Consider the following 20,112-nt stretch of genomic DNA (forward strand, 5'->3'; position numbering starts at 1 on the left):
TCGTGGCTTCTCAGACAGATTGAGAGCAATCACAAATGGCATTTAAGAAAAGCTCTCATCAAAGCATAAGGAACAAAGGAGCTTCCTTTGAAATCTTCCTAAGTCGCTTTCTCTTACACAGACATGTCCACACTGACAAACAGGTACAGCCATCAGAGGTATGCTTCAACTCCACAGACATTGACAGCTCATAAAACTGCAGATCAGGCTTGACGACACACTTTGCAGTCATCCCAGGATGCAAAACTGGTAAATGCATAACAACAGTCAACAAAGACATACACCAAGCAGCTCCATCATCTCCCATGCATTACCAAAACAATTATAAATATGAAGACCTGTGTTTCACAGTGCTTTTTTAGATGATTATATTGGAACAACCTGCACAATGCTTTCCATGTCTTTTTGTTCTGCTAGAATATTACACTAGTATATTAAATTAAAAATACAGTTTAAGATAATATGATATAAGATAGTATTTGAATTGAATTGAAGTTTGAAGTTTAACAACTGTTTTAACCCCATAATAATATATTAAAAAGGTAAATGGCTGCATTTAAATAGCGCTTTATCCAATATATTGTGCAGTTTGATTTTTTTTAATGCAATAATGACAGAAAGATACAATGCAGGTTCTAAGCGTCAGAAGCATTCATTGTCCTGCCCAAGGATTCTTCATCACATGAACAGGGGTACTGAAAACTGATGGGTTCTAGTTCTCTTAAAGGGAGAGAATGTGTAGTAACAATGCAAGTTCTTTCTCTTTAACATGGAAAAGAAAGCACTGTTGATCTTTAAAAATCGGTGAGATTATACTAGTGTAACAAGGTGAGGCTCTTCTGTTAAGTGAACTTTGCTACGCTCTGCTAAATACAGTGGATCTTTGCTCCCACTACAGAATCACACATCTAACAGGTTTAGGTCATCGGGGTAAACTACTGCCTGGGTGGTATCTCCTTTGTATAAAGTGAAATAAGGTGGTATTCAAAGAAATATAATATTGCTTCTAGAGCAGGGCGATATGACCAAAAATATTTATCACGAGATATATTTGAAAATTTGCCATAACGATAAAACTGACGACATAATTGACACTACTTTACAACTCCACAACTTTATTCGTGCAAAAAAAAAAAAATCAACGTATTTTCACTTAAACAAGCAGCTGTTTTTTTATGTGCATTAAAGTTATATAAAAATTTAAAAGTGGAAATGCAAAATCCTTGCTTTTTTTTTTTTTCTTCCAATAATATCAACAGGTGGACAACAGTGAATGTAGACCAAAGTTTGTTATCAAAATGCTCTGTCCTCCTGGAATAACTTCCATTTTATTTTGAAGCTTTACGCTGATGGCTTTGGGTAACTTTGGAGATTATTTTTAAGACGATGCTCTATTTTATATTACCAACAGTTTATAAGTATGTAAATGAGCCTTAAAGAAAGGACAGAATAAAGTCCTATTCTTTTTTTTTTCCTTTTTTTTTTTTTGCCTGTCCCGTTTGGCTCTTTTGCCATCAGAATTGTTGTCTAAAGGCAAAGAAAGATGCCCAACGGATTTACTTTACCAAATTGACCATCCCAGCCTTGCCATAATGGTCCATTTGATTCACCTTTTATTGTTTATTTTATTTTCACTTACTGAACATGGGACAGACTTGACTGGGGGAAAGAAGGGGAGAAAGAAAGAGGGAAAGAGAAACAGCTGAGAAGAGGGACGGGGGAGAAGGGCAAAAACCAAAAACCAACAGAATGAGCAGAAAAAGAAAAAAAAGAAGAAGAAAAGAAAAAAATGCATATATCAATCACCTGGGTCACCTGCTGAGAAAGAAAAAAAGAAAACAAGCAGAAGAGAACAAGAGTAATAGAATAAACAACATCACAATGATATATGGGAATATGACAGTAAATACTAAATATTAAACATTATTGTGCAGCACATAAGATCAACAGAACACAGTGTGCTTTGAGGTAGGAGCCAAAAAGGGTGTAGTTTGTGGGTGTGATCACCCGTGTGTACACCTGTGAGCATGGACGTGCTTGTTTTGTTTTGTTTTTTTAAAAGGTTCCTTCATGTAATGATCTGCTAGAGGGTGTGTGTGTGTGTGGGGGGGGGGGGGGGGGGGGGGGCACAGCCCCGTCCTCCAGGGCATGAAGCAGGTATGGAGGAGATCAAAACTCCAGACATCCAGAGGCCCCAAGAACACAAGAGACCAAGGAAGACCAACAGAGGAGCAGCCGCGCCACTGTCCCAGAAAGAGCTGAGGAGAGTCCCAGATGAGGGCTCACTCAGCAGCCGTGGAGCAGAAGCCAGGGGGAGTTGCAGTGACGCGCCCGTGAGCTCCGCCGGCAGCCAGCCGTGCCTGAGTGACCGAGCCCCAGGCCGAGAGGCCGGGGGCACCCCACCTCCGAAATGGCCTGAGCGAGCCCCAGGCTCCAGGCCCCGATAAGCGGCCACCAAGGAGTGAGCCGGTGTGTACCTGGACGCCCATCCCCGGACACAAAGAACCACCAATGCACCGATGTCTGAGGGAGTCCGCCACTGGAAGACCGGAACCGCTACATCGATCACTACGGCCGTCTGCTTCTGTTTGTCTACCACCACTATGTCCGGTTGGTTAGCCACCACCATTTTGTCCGTCTGTATCTGGAAGTCCCACAGGATCTTAGCTCGGTCATTCTCCACCACCCTTGGGGGCATCTCCCATTTTGACCTCGGGACTTCCAGGTTATACTCGGCACAGATGTTCCTGTACACTATGCCGGCCACTTGGTTATGGCGTTCCATGTATGCCTTGCCTGCTAGCATCTTGCACCCTGCTGGATTGTCTCTGGGGCATCTTTACACAGCCTGCACCTGGGGTCTTGCCTGGTGTGATAGACCCCAGCCTCTATGGATCTTGTACTCAGAGCTTGTTCTTGTGCTGCCATGATTAGTGCCTCTGTGCTGTCTTTCAGTCCAGCTTTGTCCAGCCACTGGTAGGATTTCTGGATATCAGCCACCTCCTCTATCTGCCGGTGGTACATACCGTGCAGGGGCCTGTCCTTCCATGATGGTTCCTCGTCTCCCTCCTCTTTCTTGGGTTTCTGCTGCCTGAGGTATTCACTGAGCACTCAGTCAGTTGGGGCCATCTTCCCAATGTATTCTTGGATGTTCCTTGTCTCATCCTGGACTGTGGTGCTGACACTCACCAGTCCCCGGCCCCCTTCCTTCCGCTTAGCGTACAGCCTCAGGGTGCTGGACTTGGGGTGAAACCCTCCATAAGATAAGATAAGATAACCTTTATTAGTCCCACACGTGGGAAATTTGTTTTGTCACAGCAGGAAGTGGACAGTGCAAAAGTTATGACGCAAAAATTAGAATACAATAAGAATAAATACAGTACACAGCTGTACAGAATAGAATAAAATAATATACTATATACAATAGAATAAAATAGAATAAAAATATACAATAAGATAAAAATAGAATACGAATGCTATATACAACTGAGTAAAAATACAACGATGCCAGAAAAGATTATTGCACTTAGTGTTATTGCACATGTGTGGATGTGTGTGTTTGTTCGGTTAAAGTCTTTGTTGTGGAGTCTGACAGCAGTGGGGAGGAAAGACCTGCGAAATCTCTCCGTCCCACACCGTGGGTGCCGCAGTCTCCCACTGAAGGAGCTGCTCAGTGCTGTCACAGTCTGCTGCATGGGGTGGGAGATGTTGTCCAACAGGGATGACAGCTTAGCCGCCATTCTCCTGTCACTCACCACCTCCACTGGGTCCAGAGGGCATCCTAGAACAGAGCTGGCCCTTCGGATCAGCTTGTTCAGTCTCTTCCTGTCCCCAGCAGAGATGCTGCCGCCCCAGCAGACCACACCATAAAAGATAGCAGAAGCCACCACAGAGTCATAGAAGGTCTTCAGGAGTGGGCCCTCCACCCCAAACGACCTGAGTCTCCGCAGCAGGTACAGCCTGCTCTGCCCTTTCCTGTAGAGGGCATCTGAGTTATGAGTCCAGTCCAGTCTATTGTTCAGATGAACACCAAGGTACCTGTAGCTGTCCACAGCCTCAATGTCCATACCCTGGATGTTCAGTGGTTGCAGTGGAGAATGCTTGTGCCTGCGGAAGTCTACCACCAGCTCCTTGGTTTTACTGGCATTGATCTGGAGGTAGTTCAGCTGGCACCAGTCCACAAAGTCTTGAGTCAGTCCTCTGTACTCCTTGTCGTCCCCATCAGTGATGAGGCCGACTATTGCAGAGTCATCAGAGAACTTCTGCAGGAAGCACTGGGTGGAATTGTGGGAGAAGTCTGCAGTGTAGATGGTGAAGAGGAACGGAGCCAGAACCGTTCCCTGTGGGGCCCCCGTACTGCAGACGACCCTGTCCGACACACAGCCCTGAGTCCTCACATACTGTGGTCGGTCGGTGAGGTAGTCCAGGATCCAGGTAGTGAGGTGATGGTCCACTCCAGAGTTCACCAGCTTGTCCTTCAGAACCGAGGGAAGAATGGTGTTGAAGGCACTGGAGAAATCAAAGAACATGATTCTCACAGTGCTCCCAGCGGTCTCCAGGTGAGAGAGGGAACGATGCAGGTGGTGAATGACGGCATCATCCGCTCCAATGCCAGGCTGGTAGGCAAACTGAAGTGGGTCCAGTGATGAGCTTGTTAGGCGCCGAGGCTGAGCCAGGACCAACCGCTCCAGGGTCTTCATCAGGTGGGATGTCAGAGCCACCGGCCTGTAGCTGTTGAGGTCCTTGGGGCGTGAAGTCTTTGGCACTGGTACAACACAGGAGGTTTTCCAGAGCTGTGGGACTCTTCCCAACCTCAGGCTCAGGTTGAAGAGGTGCTCCATCACCCCACACAGTTGGTCCGCGCAGGACCTGACGACCCTCGAGCTGATGCCATCTGGGCCCGCTGCCTTCTTGCCATTAATCCTCCTCAGTTCCCTCCTAACCTGGGTGGTTGAGAGAGACAGGCTGGAGCCTTGTGTTGAGTGTGTATTGGATGCTGTTGTTGGGGGTGGGGAGGAGTGAGCAGGGTGAATAGAGGAGGTGTGAAGTGTCTGAGGTGTCAGAGGTGGAACAGCAGCAGTGGGGGTGGGTGAGTCTGCAGCCGATGTTGTAGACTGTCTCATGGTTGAATCAAATCTGTTGAAGAAATGCTCCATGCATGGTAAGGAGCTTTCTTGTCTTTATGTCAGTGGCTTCTATCTCCTCCTTTGGCCAGCCTATTACCCCAGCAGGGTACCTGATCACGGGCAGGGCGTACGTGTTGATGGCCCGGATCTTGTTCTTACCATTCAGCTGACTCCTCAGGACTTGCCTGACCCTCTGCAGGTACTTGGTGGTTGCAGCCTTTCTAGCGGCCTCTTCATGGTTCCCATTTGCCTGCAGGATCCCCAGGTACTTGTAACTGTCCTCTATGTCTGCAACATTGCCTTCTGGTAGTTCAATCCCCTCAGTTCTGACTACCTTCCCTCTCTTTGATACCATCCGACTACACTTCTCCAGTCCGAACGACATTCCAATGTCATTGCTGTATAGCCTGGTAGTGTGGATCAGTGAATCGATGTCTCGTTCACTCTTGGCATACAGCTTGATGTCATCCATGTACAGGAGGTGGCTGACAACTGCTCCGTTCCGTAGTCGGTATCCGTAGCCAGTCTTGTTAATGATCTCACTGAGGGGGTTCAGGCCTATGCAGAACAGCAGTGGGGACAGAGCATCTCCTTGGTAGATCCCGCACTTGATGGTGACTTGTGCTATGGGCTTGGAGTTGGCCTCTAGTGTTGTACGCCACATCCCCATTGAGTTCATATATATATATATATATATATATATATATATATATATATATATATATATATATATATATATATATATATATATATATATATATATATATATATATATATACACACACACACACACACACACACACACACATTTTTTATATATAGACACTATGAGATTGTTTGTTGTAATACAAAGAACAAAAACAAAGCTGCTGCTGTTGTTGTTGGAACCATAAATCCTGCTCTCTACCAGAAAATCCTGAATTATGAAGAATGTCCATAACCCTTATGTCTTGGTTCATAACCCTTGGGACAATGATCAGCAGGACAATGATCCAAAACACACCAGCATGTCCACTGAATGGCTAACAAAATAAACAAATAAAGTTCATATTTAATCCAATAGAGATGATTTGGCATGTTCATGCTCAAAAACCCTCCAGTATGGCTGTATTTACGTTTATGGTTTATGGATGATAAACCGTCAACATCGCCTGGTAAAAGTCGAAGCAGTCGCCGCTGACCAACATTGATGGAGATCGTTAGCTGCCTGATGCGCCCCTCAGCATAGGAGGAACTAAGTGCTAAGTACATGTCAGCATCATATTTCCTCATGCTGTGTGTTCGCTCGTCTTGTGTGTTTCATAGTTTCATCTATGCCTGAGTATTTTCTCTTTCTGTGTTCTTCTGTATTAGCAATAAAGGTCTAGTCCTGCATTTACTACTACTACAAAGCACTATGACAAAGCCAGCCAATGAAATGTGTTTTTCCACTTTATCTAAGTATTGAGTCAGGGTGAACTAACTAACATTGTGAAGCATTTGCATATGCCTAAACTCTAAGTAAGTTACAACATACACCTCACAACAATAGTCAGTACAGACAACAGGACAAAAACATGTGACTCATACACAAAGACAGACATTAAAAATACTTACACGGACCAAAACAGCAGTTCTCTCGCTTCTTTAAAATAGATTTCAACTGTCCCATCATGTAATTATGAAATTACACAGTGCCTAGCATGTACGCACGTGAAATCAAATACAGTGCACTAACAACAAAATAAATAGCAGCCGTGTAAATTTAAAAATTTACACTCTCCCCAATGTGCCCTATACCCATCCTCCCTACTTTGATCTAGGATCTACTTGTCAGGATTTGTGTCGTGGATGAGAGAAGGAGGACCCAAACGCTGGACTTAGGTAGGTAGGTGAAGGTTGGTGTTTATTGTCGATGGAGTGAACAAACAGAACAGAGGTAGGAAATGGCTGGCTGGCTGGCTGGCTGGCTGGACGACTGACTGAATGACTGAAGGGCTGACTGAAAGACTGAATGGCTGGCTGACTGAACGCAGGCGGAAACGACAACATAACATCACATGTACTTCAATGACACAACAACGATCGGATGGAACTGAGGACTTAAATACACGCTGGGTGATGAAGGATTAGAAACCGGTGAGTACACAGCTGAACTTAGTCTGACTAATGATACATGGAAATAACTGGAACACAATACGCAGGCGGTATGCTGGCACAGAAAACATAGATGTGAAAATAAACTGAACATGACAAAACGGAAAACACTGGGTCAACGACCCAGGAACCCTGACACGACTGACATTGATTTTGAGGGAGGTATTTTAATGTATGGTCTCAAGAACTTTGCCTCTTGTTTTAGTTAAATTGTTTATTTAAATTTATTTGGGCCATGTCTAAAATTTTGCAACTGAAAAGTGTCCCACTTAATTACCATGATGTCCTTCTACTGCTGTGGCATAAATTACTGGTGTAAATTAAATTTTCAGAAGAGCAAAGCAATTGAATAACATGACTAAACTTACTTGCTTTGTTTAATCATTTTGCATGGTTTTAACAAGTAAATGACACTCCTGTACAAGTAAAGAGTTTTTATTTTTGTCATTTTTGCCCCAATGAATGCATTAACTTTCTTAACTTTAACGAAGGCCATATAAACCGTATCCAATAACAATATCAAGTCCTACTCTCGCCCTCAAATAAAAGTAATTTATTTGGCTGAGAACAGTGGTTCTCAAACACCTTGCTGGTGGAGTACAATATAAGTGAAGAAATATGGAATAATAAAGTAAACAGTAAATAGTAATACATTAATCCTTAAAATAAGTTTCCAGCATGATATCACACCAGTTTGTGAAATAGTCAAAAAAACACATCTATTTTTTCGCGTGGTCATGGACACAAATTGTTAATAGATGAAAAAAGTAATTATCCATCAAACCTAAAAACTAGTTGTTCAACCCTTGGCAGCAGGATGTACAGGCAAACTGGCAATGAGTTTTTCACGTTGCTGTGGAGGAATTTTGGCCCTCTCTTTTTTTTCAGAATTGTTTTAATTCAGTCATACTGGAGGGATTTTGAGCCTGAACACCCTGTCAAGTAGGGCTGCTCGATTATGGCAAAAATGATAATCACGATTATTTTCACTGAAATTGAGATCTCGATTATTTGACGATATTTATTTAACCCTTTAAGACCTACCATAGAACCAAGTCCGCCAGAGCTTATATTATTTTTTTACATGTTGTAGTGCCATTTGTGGGAGCATTTCAAGTTGTTATACAACTGTTATAGCCCATATTTTAATAATATGTATGCATTAAGTCCATAGTAACTACATTAATTGCAAAAAAGTGCAATAAACTACAAGAAAATTGAAAATCGTTTTTGTTTTTGTTTTTTAAATATATTTTTTAAATATATATGTTTTTTAACATATATTTTTACTTGGAGAAATTTAAGAGGTTTATCCCTCAAAACTTTAAATACAAAAAAGTTGCAAAAAATAGTTTACAACAACAGGAAATTAATTTTGAGTGTCTTCATAGTTTTATTTTGGAGATACAGCAATTTTTATATACTGCAGGAAAAACAAAAACAATCCTATGATGCAAATTTGCAAAGAAAACAGCAGGTGCATCAAAATAAACTATTTCCAGCAGTGCAATTCGAGTTCTAAGCATCCCAGAAACTATTCAGAAAAGTCAAACATGACCAGTATAGGCTTTTAAGGCCTACAAGTAAAAAAAAACTAAATTTTCCGCGAAAATGACATCACTTCCGGTTTCGGGCAGGAAATGGCGGACATGTGATAGTTAGCGGTGACGTCTGTTTCAATGTGCGAAGTGTTACGAACAGCTGATCGGATCGGCAAAGCGTGTTTCTGGAATATTATGTTTTTGTTCCTGCAAGCGCTTTTTATGCAATTTATGTGGAAGGAAACCGTGACCGAGGACAAGCTGATGGCATAAGATGTAAGTTTCATATGCAAAACAAATTATTGCGCTAGCTTACACGGTTCAGGTTCTACAGGGATTTAAAAATAGTTACACAAAACGGAGCGCTGCTCTGACCGGCTTTAAAGGGTTAACAATAACAATGTATTGAATAATGACTTTAAAAAATAATATAAAATAGTGTGCAACACCACTGAAGTTTTTTTTTAACCTCTCTTTTCAACCAACGGCAGTCACTCTCCTCTCCAAATAACTTCTGCTTAGCTTTCCGAGCTTCCCTCGGGTCCTCTTAATCAGCCGTCTCAACCTTTTTTGCGCCACGGACCGGTTTATGCCCGACAATATTTTCACGGACCGGCCTTTAAGGTGTCGCGGATAAATGAGGGAGGGGCTAATAATCAGCTCAGTCATTTTTAATGATCGTTGAAAGCCCAGATCGTAATCGTGATTAAAATTCGATTAATTGAGCAGCCCTACTGTCAAGGTCATTCTCTATTGGATTAAATACAAACTAGCAGCAAAAAAATTCTGGCACAACTTCACCTGCTTCCAAGGTGCAAGGAGAGGATGAAAGAATTAACAAAGCAGGAACTCCAGCAACACTTGAGGAAAGATGAACAACTTTAATAATTGACCAACGCGTTTCGGCTTGTGGCCTTCATCAGGATGACCCTGATGAAGGCCACAAGCTGAAACGCGTTGGTCAATTATTAAAGTTATTCATCTTAAATACAAACTAGGCCACAACAAAACATTTTGGGGGTTTTTAGCCATTTAGAGGTGGACTTGTTGGTGTGTTTTGGATCATTGTCCTACTGTGTCCCAAGGGTTATGTAGCAGGACATAAGGGTATGCTCCATAGTCAGGATATTCTGGAGCAGAATTTATGGTTCCAACAGCAACAACGACAAGTTGTTCGAGTTTCTGAAGGAGCAAAGGAGGCCCCAACACAAACTACATGTTTGACTGTTGATATAATGTTCTATTTATTAAATGCTGAGTTAGTTTTATACCAGTTATACGAGATGCAAACCTTGCAAAATCTTAAATTTTTATCTTGTTTTATGGGGCAACCGTGGCTCAGGGGGTTGGGAAGCTCATCTGTAACCGGAAGGTTGCCCGTTCGATCCCCCTGCTCTCTCTGTCCTGGTCGTTGTGTCCCTGGGCAAGACACTTTACCCTACTTGCCTACTGGTGTTGGCCAGAGGGGCCGACGGTTCGATATGGCAGCCTCACTTCTGTCAGTCTGTCCCAGGGCAGCTGTGGCTACAACTGTAGCTTGCCTCCACCAGTGTGTGTGAATGTGAGAGTAAATGAATAGTGGAATTGTAAAGCACTTTGGGTGCCTAGAAAAGCGCTATATAAATGCAATCCATTATTATTATTATTATTATTATTATTATTATTATTATTATTATTATTTTGTCAGTCCACTGAATATTTTCCCAAAGGTCTAGGGGATCATTATAATGTTTTTTGGCAAATGTGACACAAGCCTTTGGGTCAGCAGTGGCTTTCACCATAGGTAAAAGCCACAGCAAGGTAAAAAGCAAAATCAACTTATCTGTGCATTTTCATGTTTCGGTTTATTGTAATGCTTGAGCACTTTAGATGTTCAGATCCACATCCATAATGGAGTATTATTAATAGTGCTGATGAAGTGATTTTTTTTTTTATTTAAACTATTTTCAATCAAGTTAATAGAGATAAATGAATCATCATATTTTTGTATTCCTATTGTTTTCGGTTATGTGCCTATGCTGATAGTTGCTATGCAGCAACTCTCTATACTCTCGCCACAGGAGGCCTTAGCAGGGATAAACTAGCGAGTCCGTTCACATCAAGATAAACTGATAATTAGTCTTATGGTAGTGCTTTCGACTACTGATTAGTAATAATGAGGTAATAGTTGGGTAATAAAGTGGGAACAAAAAGGTAATAATATGGAAATTTGCACATTACCACCTAATAACCAAGTAATATCCAAGTAACATAATTGTAGCAACAATGGTTACAGGTGAGTAATATTATACTGAAATTCATTTACTGAATAACAAAGGGACAAAACATGGAGTAATAAAGTGGAAACAAAGCTATAACGATGAAGCAACACCAATTAGAGAAAGTAGTGTAATACCTTGGTAACAATATAAAACAACCTGCTAGCAATGCAAAGGATGTGTCTGTGCATTTGAATTATCATCTGTTAGAAAGGCTTTAAATGGTAATAACCTTTAATAATAATAAGACTGTTTTGACTGATGTTTTACAATAATAGGAAAGTATTACCATATTATAATGCTTCAATTCTAATTCTTTTTAAAAATTAATAAGGGCACCTTAAGAATTGCAATAATTACCTCGGAATATCTGTGGTACTTTCTGTGTAATACAAAGGAATCTGGGTTGCAAAATGCAAAACTGCCTGTTTCAACTTAATACCATGTTAATCACTACATAGTGCAGCCCAGATTCCTTTTATTACACATAAACTACAACAGGTATTCCTAGGTGATTATCACATTTGACGTTTCCTTTAATAAGTTATTAATGTGGTACTAATGAAAAACAGGCAGTTTTGCATTTTGCGGTCCTAATTCCTACTTATATAACCAAACAAACACCAAAGATATTTCCAGCTAACATGTCTTGACATTTCCTTCAATAGGTTAATTTTTTTTACCAACTAGAAATAGGCAGTTTTGCATTTTGCAACCCTAATTCCTGCTTATTACACAGAAACCACACGTACCATCAATGTTTCCATTTAATAAGTCAGAACGATAAACACAACATTTACATTATTGCTTTTAAGCAAAGTAGGATGCTGGAGAACCAGGATTAACTGAGGCATTATAATATTATTATATTATATTTCTTATTATTCCTATTATTCTAAAACATGAGTCAGTACAACCTTATTCTTATGAGGTTATTACCATTTAAAGCCATTCTAATAATGGATTAAAATTCAAATGCACATACATAACCTTCATAGTGCTAGCAGGTTATCAAATTCTTATTATGCTACTATTACTAATTGGTTTACTCTTTTGTTTACTCTTACTCAGTTGTCAAAAAAAGGGCAATGTGTAGCTTGTTAGCACTGCACACAGCAGGAGTGGTAAGTCTGAGAAGTGCAAACAGATTCAAGTTTTCCAAGTACTATAAAGGTAATACAAAATAACTCACCTAGCTATTGTAAGGGCCCTGCCTGCATCAGGTAACCTAATTACCTAATTACTAATACTATGATGGCCTTTTATCCTGCTCAGGTTCCAGTGTGACTCAAGCATGTTGCTAAATGTTCATTCTCTGTCCTCTTTTTTTATATTCTTTTGTTGCTGTACTGTAAACTGACTGCCTCTAAAATTCTTCGAATTGTGTCACAGTTTTGTGTTTTCAGTGTTGTACAACTAAAAGTAAAGGTCATTGTAGATCAATTTAATCAATTTAATGTAGAAGGTTAAGTTGTTTTATGTTGGAAATGTTTAAGGTCGTAAGACCATGGATTTTAACTTACATACTGTTTTTGTGTACACATCCACAGTTCTTATTGCCATTAAACCTAAAACAGAAGCTGTTCTGGATGGAACAAAAAGAAAGACTCTGGACTCAGCTGGCAGGCTGCCTGATCACACAAACAATCCTCTGTCCTGTTTATAAAAATTGCCCTCATGTCAAGAATCCCCGGAATGTAAATAATGAAGGAAAACATGCAAACAAATCATCACATCTAAAACCCACTGCATATCATCAGTAAAATATCTTAACAATTAATGATATTAATGTGAGGGTTTACTTGATGCAGGCATTCCTGCTTATTTTAAAACTACAGTTGATATAGTGTAGATCCCTCCCGTCCATAAATATAAAAGATCCTGATTTCATGAGCAAATCAGGAGTTGCAGAAAAATATATTTGTTCAGAAGCATCGACTCTATAAAGCTGGGCAGTCTTATACATTGTGCATAGAGCTCCATAAATGCATGTGCTTTAGATTCAGATGTCTTTTCAACTGATGTGACTTCATGAGCAAGCACTCACTAACAAGATCAAAGCACAGCACAGCCACAGAATGTATGAATCAGACCAAAACAATCATTACTGCTCAGCCTGAAGGACTGATACGCATCATAGTAGGTTTAGACTTGCCAATCCCACTGACCTTCTTTCAGGGTTAGCGATGGGTTGACATTCCATGACAGTTTCAATATGGATAGGAGCAAGAATGCTATGTATTTTTGTGTTGTTGTTGCCCTACAAGCTCTGCTGTTTAGACTGATCTAGAGCAACTTTGACTCTGTTACATACTGTTGGGACTTGACATTGTTCCTAAACAATATTAGGACATGATAGATTGCTATCGGTGGTGCTGAAATAGTGGTAGGTCAGTCAGTACAGTGCTTGATTGGGACTGTAAAGTATTTCAGCAAGAGTCTAGTACTGTGGCTAAAAATTGTGCAAAATATTCAGAAAAATCTGATTTACTATTATACAATAACACACAGGTAAAACTGAAATAAATTTTAACTGTTCTTTTGCAACAGTTGCCATTTTACCATTTTAAGGATTTGCTTTACAAATCCTAAAAGGAGAAAATTTGTTCCAAGTCTGTGAAACAACTTTACTCTTGTTTGCTTATTTTGTTTTTCTATTAATTCCATAAATGCAAAATGAGCACGTTGATGCCAGTGTGATTAAGTTTGTCTTGCTGTATTGTTGTTTAGTCAGCACTTTATCCCAGCCTTACTCCCTATTGTGTCAGCTTACACCTAATGAAGGAACAGCCAAGTTATGTTCATTATTTACCATACTGATGACCTTTTAGAAGAGGCCTCTGTGATGTCCAAACAATGGATTATGAAGAGGATTTTGTAGAAAAAGCAAGCAGTATATTTGTCAGCCAGTCTGCATTGGGATGTTGAAGATAATATCAGTGAATGGGTTTGTCTGACATGCTGATATTTTTCACGCAAAAATAGGCAAGAAACAATATGCTTGGGATAATTTAGAAATTGTCTCATGATCTGTTAATTACACATATGTCATATGGTAATCCTTTTATTTTCGCAGCATAGTGACGTATGACTGTGAGTGGTTAAAGACCTGTGGCCATTAGTTTGGCAGACTTAGCAAATGGATGAAGTGAGTTGAAGAAAGAATTCCACCAGCTAAATCACTTAAATATAAAATTATAGTTGGTTTGGATATTACCAGTGAGCTTTTTCACCTTTGTTTGGCTATTAAGATTTCATTGATACTTATGCAGCTGTCAGTTTTCCATATGGAAAGTCACTATCAGCAGAAGCCTTCTTGATGAATGTGGGTTGTTGTTTTTCAGCCTGGTTCTATTTGCCCCTTCTTAACTTTGAGCAGCCCTGCTTTAAACAGTAGTAACACTATTCCTATAACAGTGATAAAATTAATTGCTTTGGTCATTGTCCTTATTGGTTCTGTTGCTCTCAACATTGCATTACGTAAAAGTAACACAAATCCCCGTGTCCAACTAAGGTTTGGGGACCGCTGAAGAAACAAAACGTGTGTAAATCTTACGGACTTGTCACTCAGTTCTTTTTTTTTTTCTGTAACCACAACTATATTTCTATTCATCTACAGCCATCAGCAAACACTTTACAACAGTTTTTGCTCGTGTCCTCCTTCCAGAAACACGCTTTCCCCATCACCTTTAGTTCTGCATCGTCACACAACAATCAAAACAATCAGTGTCTCTAGTTAACAGCTGCAGAAGATTAGCAGTGTCGTTTTTGAATGGAGTGTTTTCCACAGACTAATCCGCTCAACCCCCCGCCCGTTTTTAACGTCGGTTGCATGATAAAACAGACAGCACGTCAGTCCTTCTGCTACTCGATCCCATTCCACATATTTCATTTAAGGCAGCCTACAGGCAGTGCATAACTTTGGCGGTGGAATTCATAAACAGCAGTAGCAGAAGCGAGACACTTGTGTGAGGGGAGACTCACCTGAGAAAGACCGTCTCTCCTTGTCGGACTGTGATATTGTCCATCACTTTGTTGTAGGACTGAGAATCCCCTTGGCTGCGGACCTGCAACCCTGCAGGTACAAGAAACAAAATCCTCAGGGAGAGAAAAATTGTGCATTTGGAAAAAGCGACAAAATATCCCCGGATAGACATCGTCTTTAGCCTTCGAAGGCGCACAAACAAAAATCATACAGCGAGACAATGAGGCGGTCCTCCGCCGTGAACGGAGATTATTGTACTCCCAGTTCATTAGTCTTAATCCAAATCTTCTCGCCAGGTATTTGTGGTGTGAAGAGCAAGGAAGACAGAGGACGCTGTCTGGCTGCACTATGGATTATCACTGCCCTTTGTTTTAAACGGGGGGTGGGGATTATTCTCATTATCCCTCTGTTTGATTGTTTGTTTGTTTTTTCTTTGGGTTTTGTTTGTCTTTTTTAAAACATAAGAAATAAGACGTAAAGATCCCTTCAGGAAAGTATTGAACGCTTCATCCTCGGTAGAGAGAATCGAAAAAGTACACAATTAAGAAAAGAGGACTTGGAATCGTATTTAAAGGGAGGAAGATGCTAAGTTTGCGAACTGCATGGGTAGCAAGTGATTTGACGATCTGTAATAAGTGCGCTTTCTGTGTCATTGTGTAGTGTCTGCAGATAGTGTTCAATGAAAAGGGAAAAAAAAACACGGCTGTGCTCATCATTATGGAAAAGTTCCTTCCTGTTAAAGTATTTTATGATGATCGTTTTTATACTTTATACCACTGCATAGAAAAATCTGAATCAGAATCAAGAAAAAAGAATTTCAGTATACACATTTTTGAAGCATATACAGTGCAAAAGATTTGAGCCACCCTTCATTTCTTAATATTTTGATGGGAAATTAGAACACAAGTGTAGCATTTTTTTTCTAATCAGAGTATTACTCTTAGATCTTGAATATTTCCTTTTGAAACGAAGTGCCAGAGTACCAGTAAACTCTTTTAAAAAGCAGCCACCTGTGCCTCCTCTCTCCTCCAAATGCATTTTAGGAATTGTGACATCCTGTACAATGTCAAACTGACATATTGTCTGAGTCTCAAACTAGAGAAGAGAGCAGGCACAAAATTGAGAAATGAGAAAATACCACTACATTTGGTAAAAGCTTATACATAAACATATTGACTGGCAATCAACATCCCTTTACAGTAGTTTATTTGGTTTTTCCTGTTGCCATTGTGCTCATCAGTGACATCCCTGCATGTTCGTCAGTTTGTAGCGAAATCTTTATTTGAATGATTACATTGCCAAAAATATTCACTTGTACGCCTTCACACCCCTTTCAACTTGAGAAACACTGCCTAATCACATTAACTGAATTTTATTTTAATGTATTGCACACCGACCTAAACATTTCAGCACTCCTGATGGCAATGGCACCTCACACAGAGGACACACTCAAAAGTCCTGTTTCCATTTGCAGCTTTAAGATTTGCAGTTTTTGGTACAAAATCTCTGCTATTCCACAATGGAATTTAATATTTTATTAATAAAAAGTTGGTACAAAGCAAAAGAAAGAAAAGAAAGAAAGAAATGTATTACTAATAATTCACAACTCACATTTCACCATCCATTCCTACAGTATTTTGTTATATAAGCTTTAGACACCATTTCTTGTTCATGGCTAATTCACCAATTTACCTAAGATGTCTGGGGCAGATTCATGAATTTGTGGAGTTTGCATGTTTTCTCAATACTGCAGCCCATAAAGCGTGCCTGTCATATAAACCATTGTTTGTTACTTGCCATACCTTCCCTTTTTGAAACCATATCTCATGTCAAGATTGATGTTTAGACTTTATTATTTCCATTTTTATTATCAATAAACATGGTTTCACATTGTCTAAAGGTGTTTGGTGTTGTTCAGTAATACCAGGAGTTCACTCAGAAAACAACACTGGATACAAAAGCATCAAGAGACTGCTTTGATTAATGGCAACCTAATAACTAATAGAGTTGTTTTTTATAACTTGGTCATATTAGATGTGTTTTCTCTTTTAAAAATATGGATGTTTGAAGATAATTTCTGGCTTAATTAGAGAATGATTATTCGGGCAAGCTCTAATCTTCTAACCTTTTCTTTCTGCAAAATAATCAATTATCTTTTGACATAACAAATGTCCTCTTTGTTTTTACTACCACTGTCTGGTATCATAATAGTGATTCATAGCCAGGGTCACTGTATTTATAGAACAGGTGCCATGCAATCTTTTTTGAAGCACTATGTTACCACAGAGAATTAAACTTGCTCATGGATGACATTGGCTTTGGTTGTTTAGACAACAAATGAATGCAAAATGAAGTTGTTGGAACTAAATATAGCACATCTTTGCAACAAACTGCAATCTAAGAGTCTGCAACACCATTTACTGTATATTTATTGTTAGGATTAGATGTACAGGAAATAGATCATGCTGGTGCTCTCGACAGAAAGCCAAATGGTCCCCTCTGCTGCTCTGCACTGTGATCTGTCTTGATGACTTCCAGATGGCTAGCTTTATTATTTACTCATGTTACAGCTAGTGCTGTCAGCGTTAATCTCGATAAAATTATGTTAATGCCATAACCGCATTAACGCAGCAAATCCGTTAGCGAGTTAACACAGATTGCACAGATCCCCCCCTCCAGGGGCAAGGGTACCTAGACCCGGGGCTTAGAGTACGCTTGGGGAGTGTGATCGTGTGTACAGCGTCTCTTTATGTCTGTCTCCACGTTGGTTGAGTGTGGAGTAAGTGTATATGAGAGCATGAGGGTGGGAATGGATGTTTGTATATGTGTGAGCCTGTATTTCTGTGTCTATATGTCAGGTTGGGTGTCAGGCGCCACCTCTCTGGGGACATCTTAGGCCCTCCAAGGTATGGAGGCCTATCTCCCCCTACCACCACTTCCCCTGCCAGTGGCGGACTCCCTCAGACATCGGTGCGTTGGTGGTTCTTTGTGTCCGGGGATGGGCGTCCAGGTACACACCGGCTCACTCCTTGGCGGCCGCTTATCGGGGCCTGGAGCCTGGGGCTTTCTCGGGCCATTTCGGAGGTGGGGTGCCCCCGGCCTCTCGGCCTGGGGCTCGGTCACTCAGGCACGGCTGGCTGCCGGCGGAGCTCACGGGCGCATCACTGCAACTCCCCCTGGCTTCTGCTCCACGGCTGCTGAGTGAGCCCTCATCTGGGACTCTCCTCAGCTCTTTCTGGGACAGTGGCGCGGCTGCCCCTCTGTTGGTCTTCCTTGGTCTCTTGTATTCTGGGGGCCTCTGGATGTCTGGAGTTTTGATCTCCTCCATACCTGCTTCATGCCCTGGAGGACGGGGCTGTGGCCCCCCCACACCCTCTAGCAGATCATTACATGAAGGAACCTTTTAAAAAACAAAAAACAAACGCGTCCATGCTCACAGGTGTACACACGGGTGGTCACACCCACAAACTACACCCTTTTTGGCTCCTACCTCAAAGCACACTGTGTTCTGTTGATCTTATGTGCTGCACAATAATGTTTAATATTTAGTATTTACTGTCATATTCCCATATATCATTGTGATGTTGTTTATTCTATTACTCTTGTTCTCTTCTGCTTGTTTTCTTTTTTCTTTCTCAGCAGGTGACCCAGGTGATTGATATATGCATTTTTTTCTTTTTTTCTTCTTTTTTTTTTCTTTTTCTGCTCATTCTGTTGGTTTTTGGTTTTTGCCCTTCTCCCCCGTCCCTCTTCTCAGCTGTTTCTCTTTCCCTCTTTCTTTCTCCCCTTCTTTCCCCCAGTCAAGTCTGTCCCGTATTCAGTAAGTGAAAATAAAATAAACAATAAAAGGTGAATCAAATGGACCATTATGGCAAGGCTGGGATGGTCAATTTGGTAAAGTAAATCCGTTGGGCATCTTTCTTTGCCTTTAGACAACAATTCTGATGGCAAAAGAGCCAAACGGGACAGGCAAAAAAGAAAAAAAACAAAACAAAAAAAAACACAGATTGCCCCGTGCATTGGACTGCACAACGTCTAGCGTTAGCACAGTTAGCTCCTTAACGCTTTAGGGCCGTGCAGCCCCGCACACGGAGCTATCCGCATTAACTCGCTAACATAGATTTGCCCGATTAATGCGGTTATGGCATTAACATAATTTTAACGAGATTAACGCTGACAGCACTAGCTACAGCCTTATTCTAATATGGATTCAATTCATTTTTCACCTGAAAACTCTATATACAATACCTTATAATTAGGGATGGGTACCGGTGTCCGGCACCGGTTCTGACATAAACGGTAGTAACCAGACCGAAAAGCAGCGCACATTTCGGTGCTTTATTTCGGTGCTTTTTTTTCCTGAGCTGTGATACACTTCTAGCCAATAATGTTACGTTTCCGAGGATAGTAGGCGGGTCCAGGTACGTACGTTCTTTTAGAGCAGAGCTACAGATTAAAAATGTCCAAGGCGAAGCGGTCAAAAGTCTGGCTGTACTTCACAGCAAAATATGCAAACTCAGCAGCCTGCAACAAGTGCTTTAAGCTGATACTGTGATACTGTCAAAGGAGGTAACACCTCAAATCCGATGAAACACCTGGCGACGCATAGCGTTTTTTTTAAAAGCCCAGAAATGCGCCGTATGATAGCTTGCTGCGAGACCTCACACCGAGCGCATCTACTGTGCGTGGGTTGCCTGTTATCTGACCCGGAGTTAGCAATATCCCCCAAAAACCCCGAAGAGGAGAGTCCTGGCCCCTAGCCCTGCCAGTGTAGCAGAAATGATGAGGATGATGATGGCAGCAGCAGCCGTTCTTCTCTGCGTGAGTAGCTTAATGTTGTTCGTGTGTAATTTACGTTGAGTAGGCTAACCACGTTATTACATTAATGCATGTAAGGTGAACTAGCAAACCTCATCATAGCTACATGCGGCTGTCTTCTTGTTTGATGGCAGATACTCCCTTCACCCTGGCCAAAAAGGCTAAAATTACCAAAGAAAAAGTGGAAAACAGTTAAACATGAGAGGTTTTGGACAAAGTTTGTGTTTTTTCCATTGATTAAGCACTGC

General features: G+C 41.0%; 1 protein-coding gene across 3 annotated transcripts in view; it reads right to left on the reverse strand.

Annotated features, from left to right (window-relative positions):
- ntm (neurotrimin) overlaps positions 1–20,112 on the reverse strand; it is a 505,318-nt gene that overhangs the window by 142,200 nt on the left and 343,006 nt on the right. For 2 of the 3 annotated variants that reach the window (XM_085469583.1, XM_085469581.1), the window contains exon 1: positions 15,046–15,324. In XM_085469583.1, the coding sequence (XP_085325709.1) occupies positions 15,046–15,218 (173 nt within the window). In that variant the 5' untranslated portion in view covers positions 15,219–15,324. Of the gene's footprint in view, positions 1–15,045; positions 15,325–20,112 lie in introns of those variants that run through there. The other variant, XM_085469582.1, reaches the window with a different exon arrangement.

Source organism: Copadichromis virginalis, linkage group LG10 (assembly GCF_057382275.1).
Source record: "Copadichromis virginalis isolate Kocher_CV1m ecotype Utaka linkage group LG10, C_Virginalis_male_GT1.1, whole genome shotgun sequence".
In the NCBI taxonomy this organism is placed as follows: Eukaryota; Metazoa; Chordata; class Actinopteri; order Cichliformes; family Cichlidae; genus Copadichromis; species Copadichromis virginalis.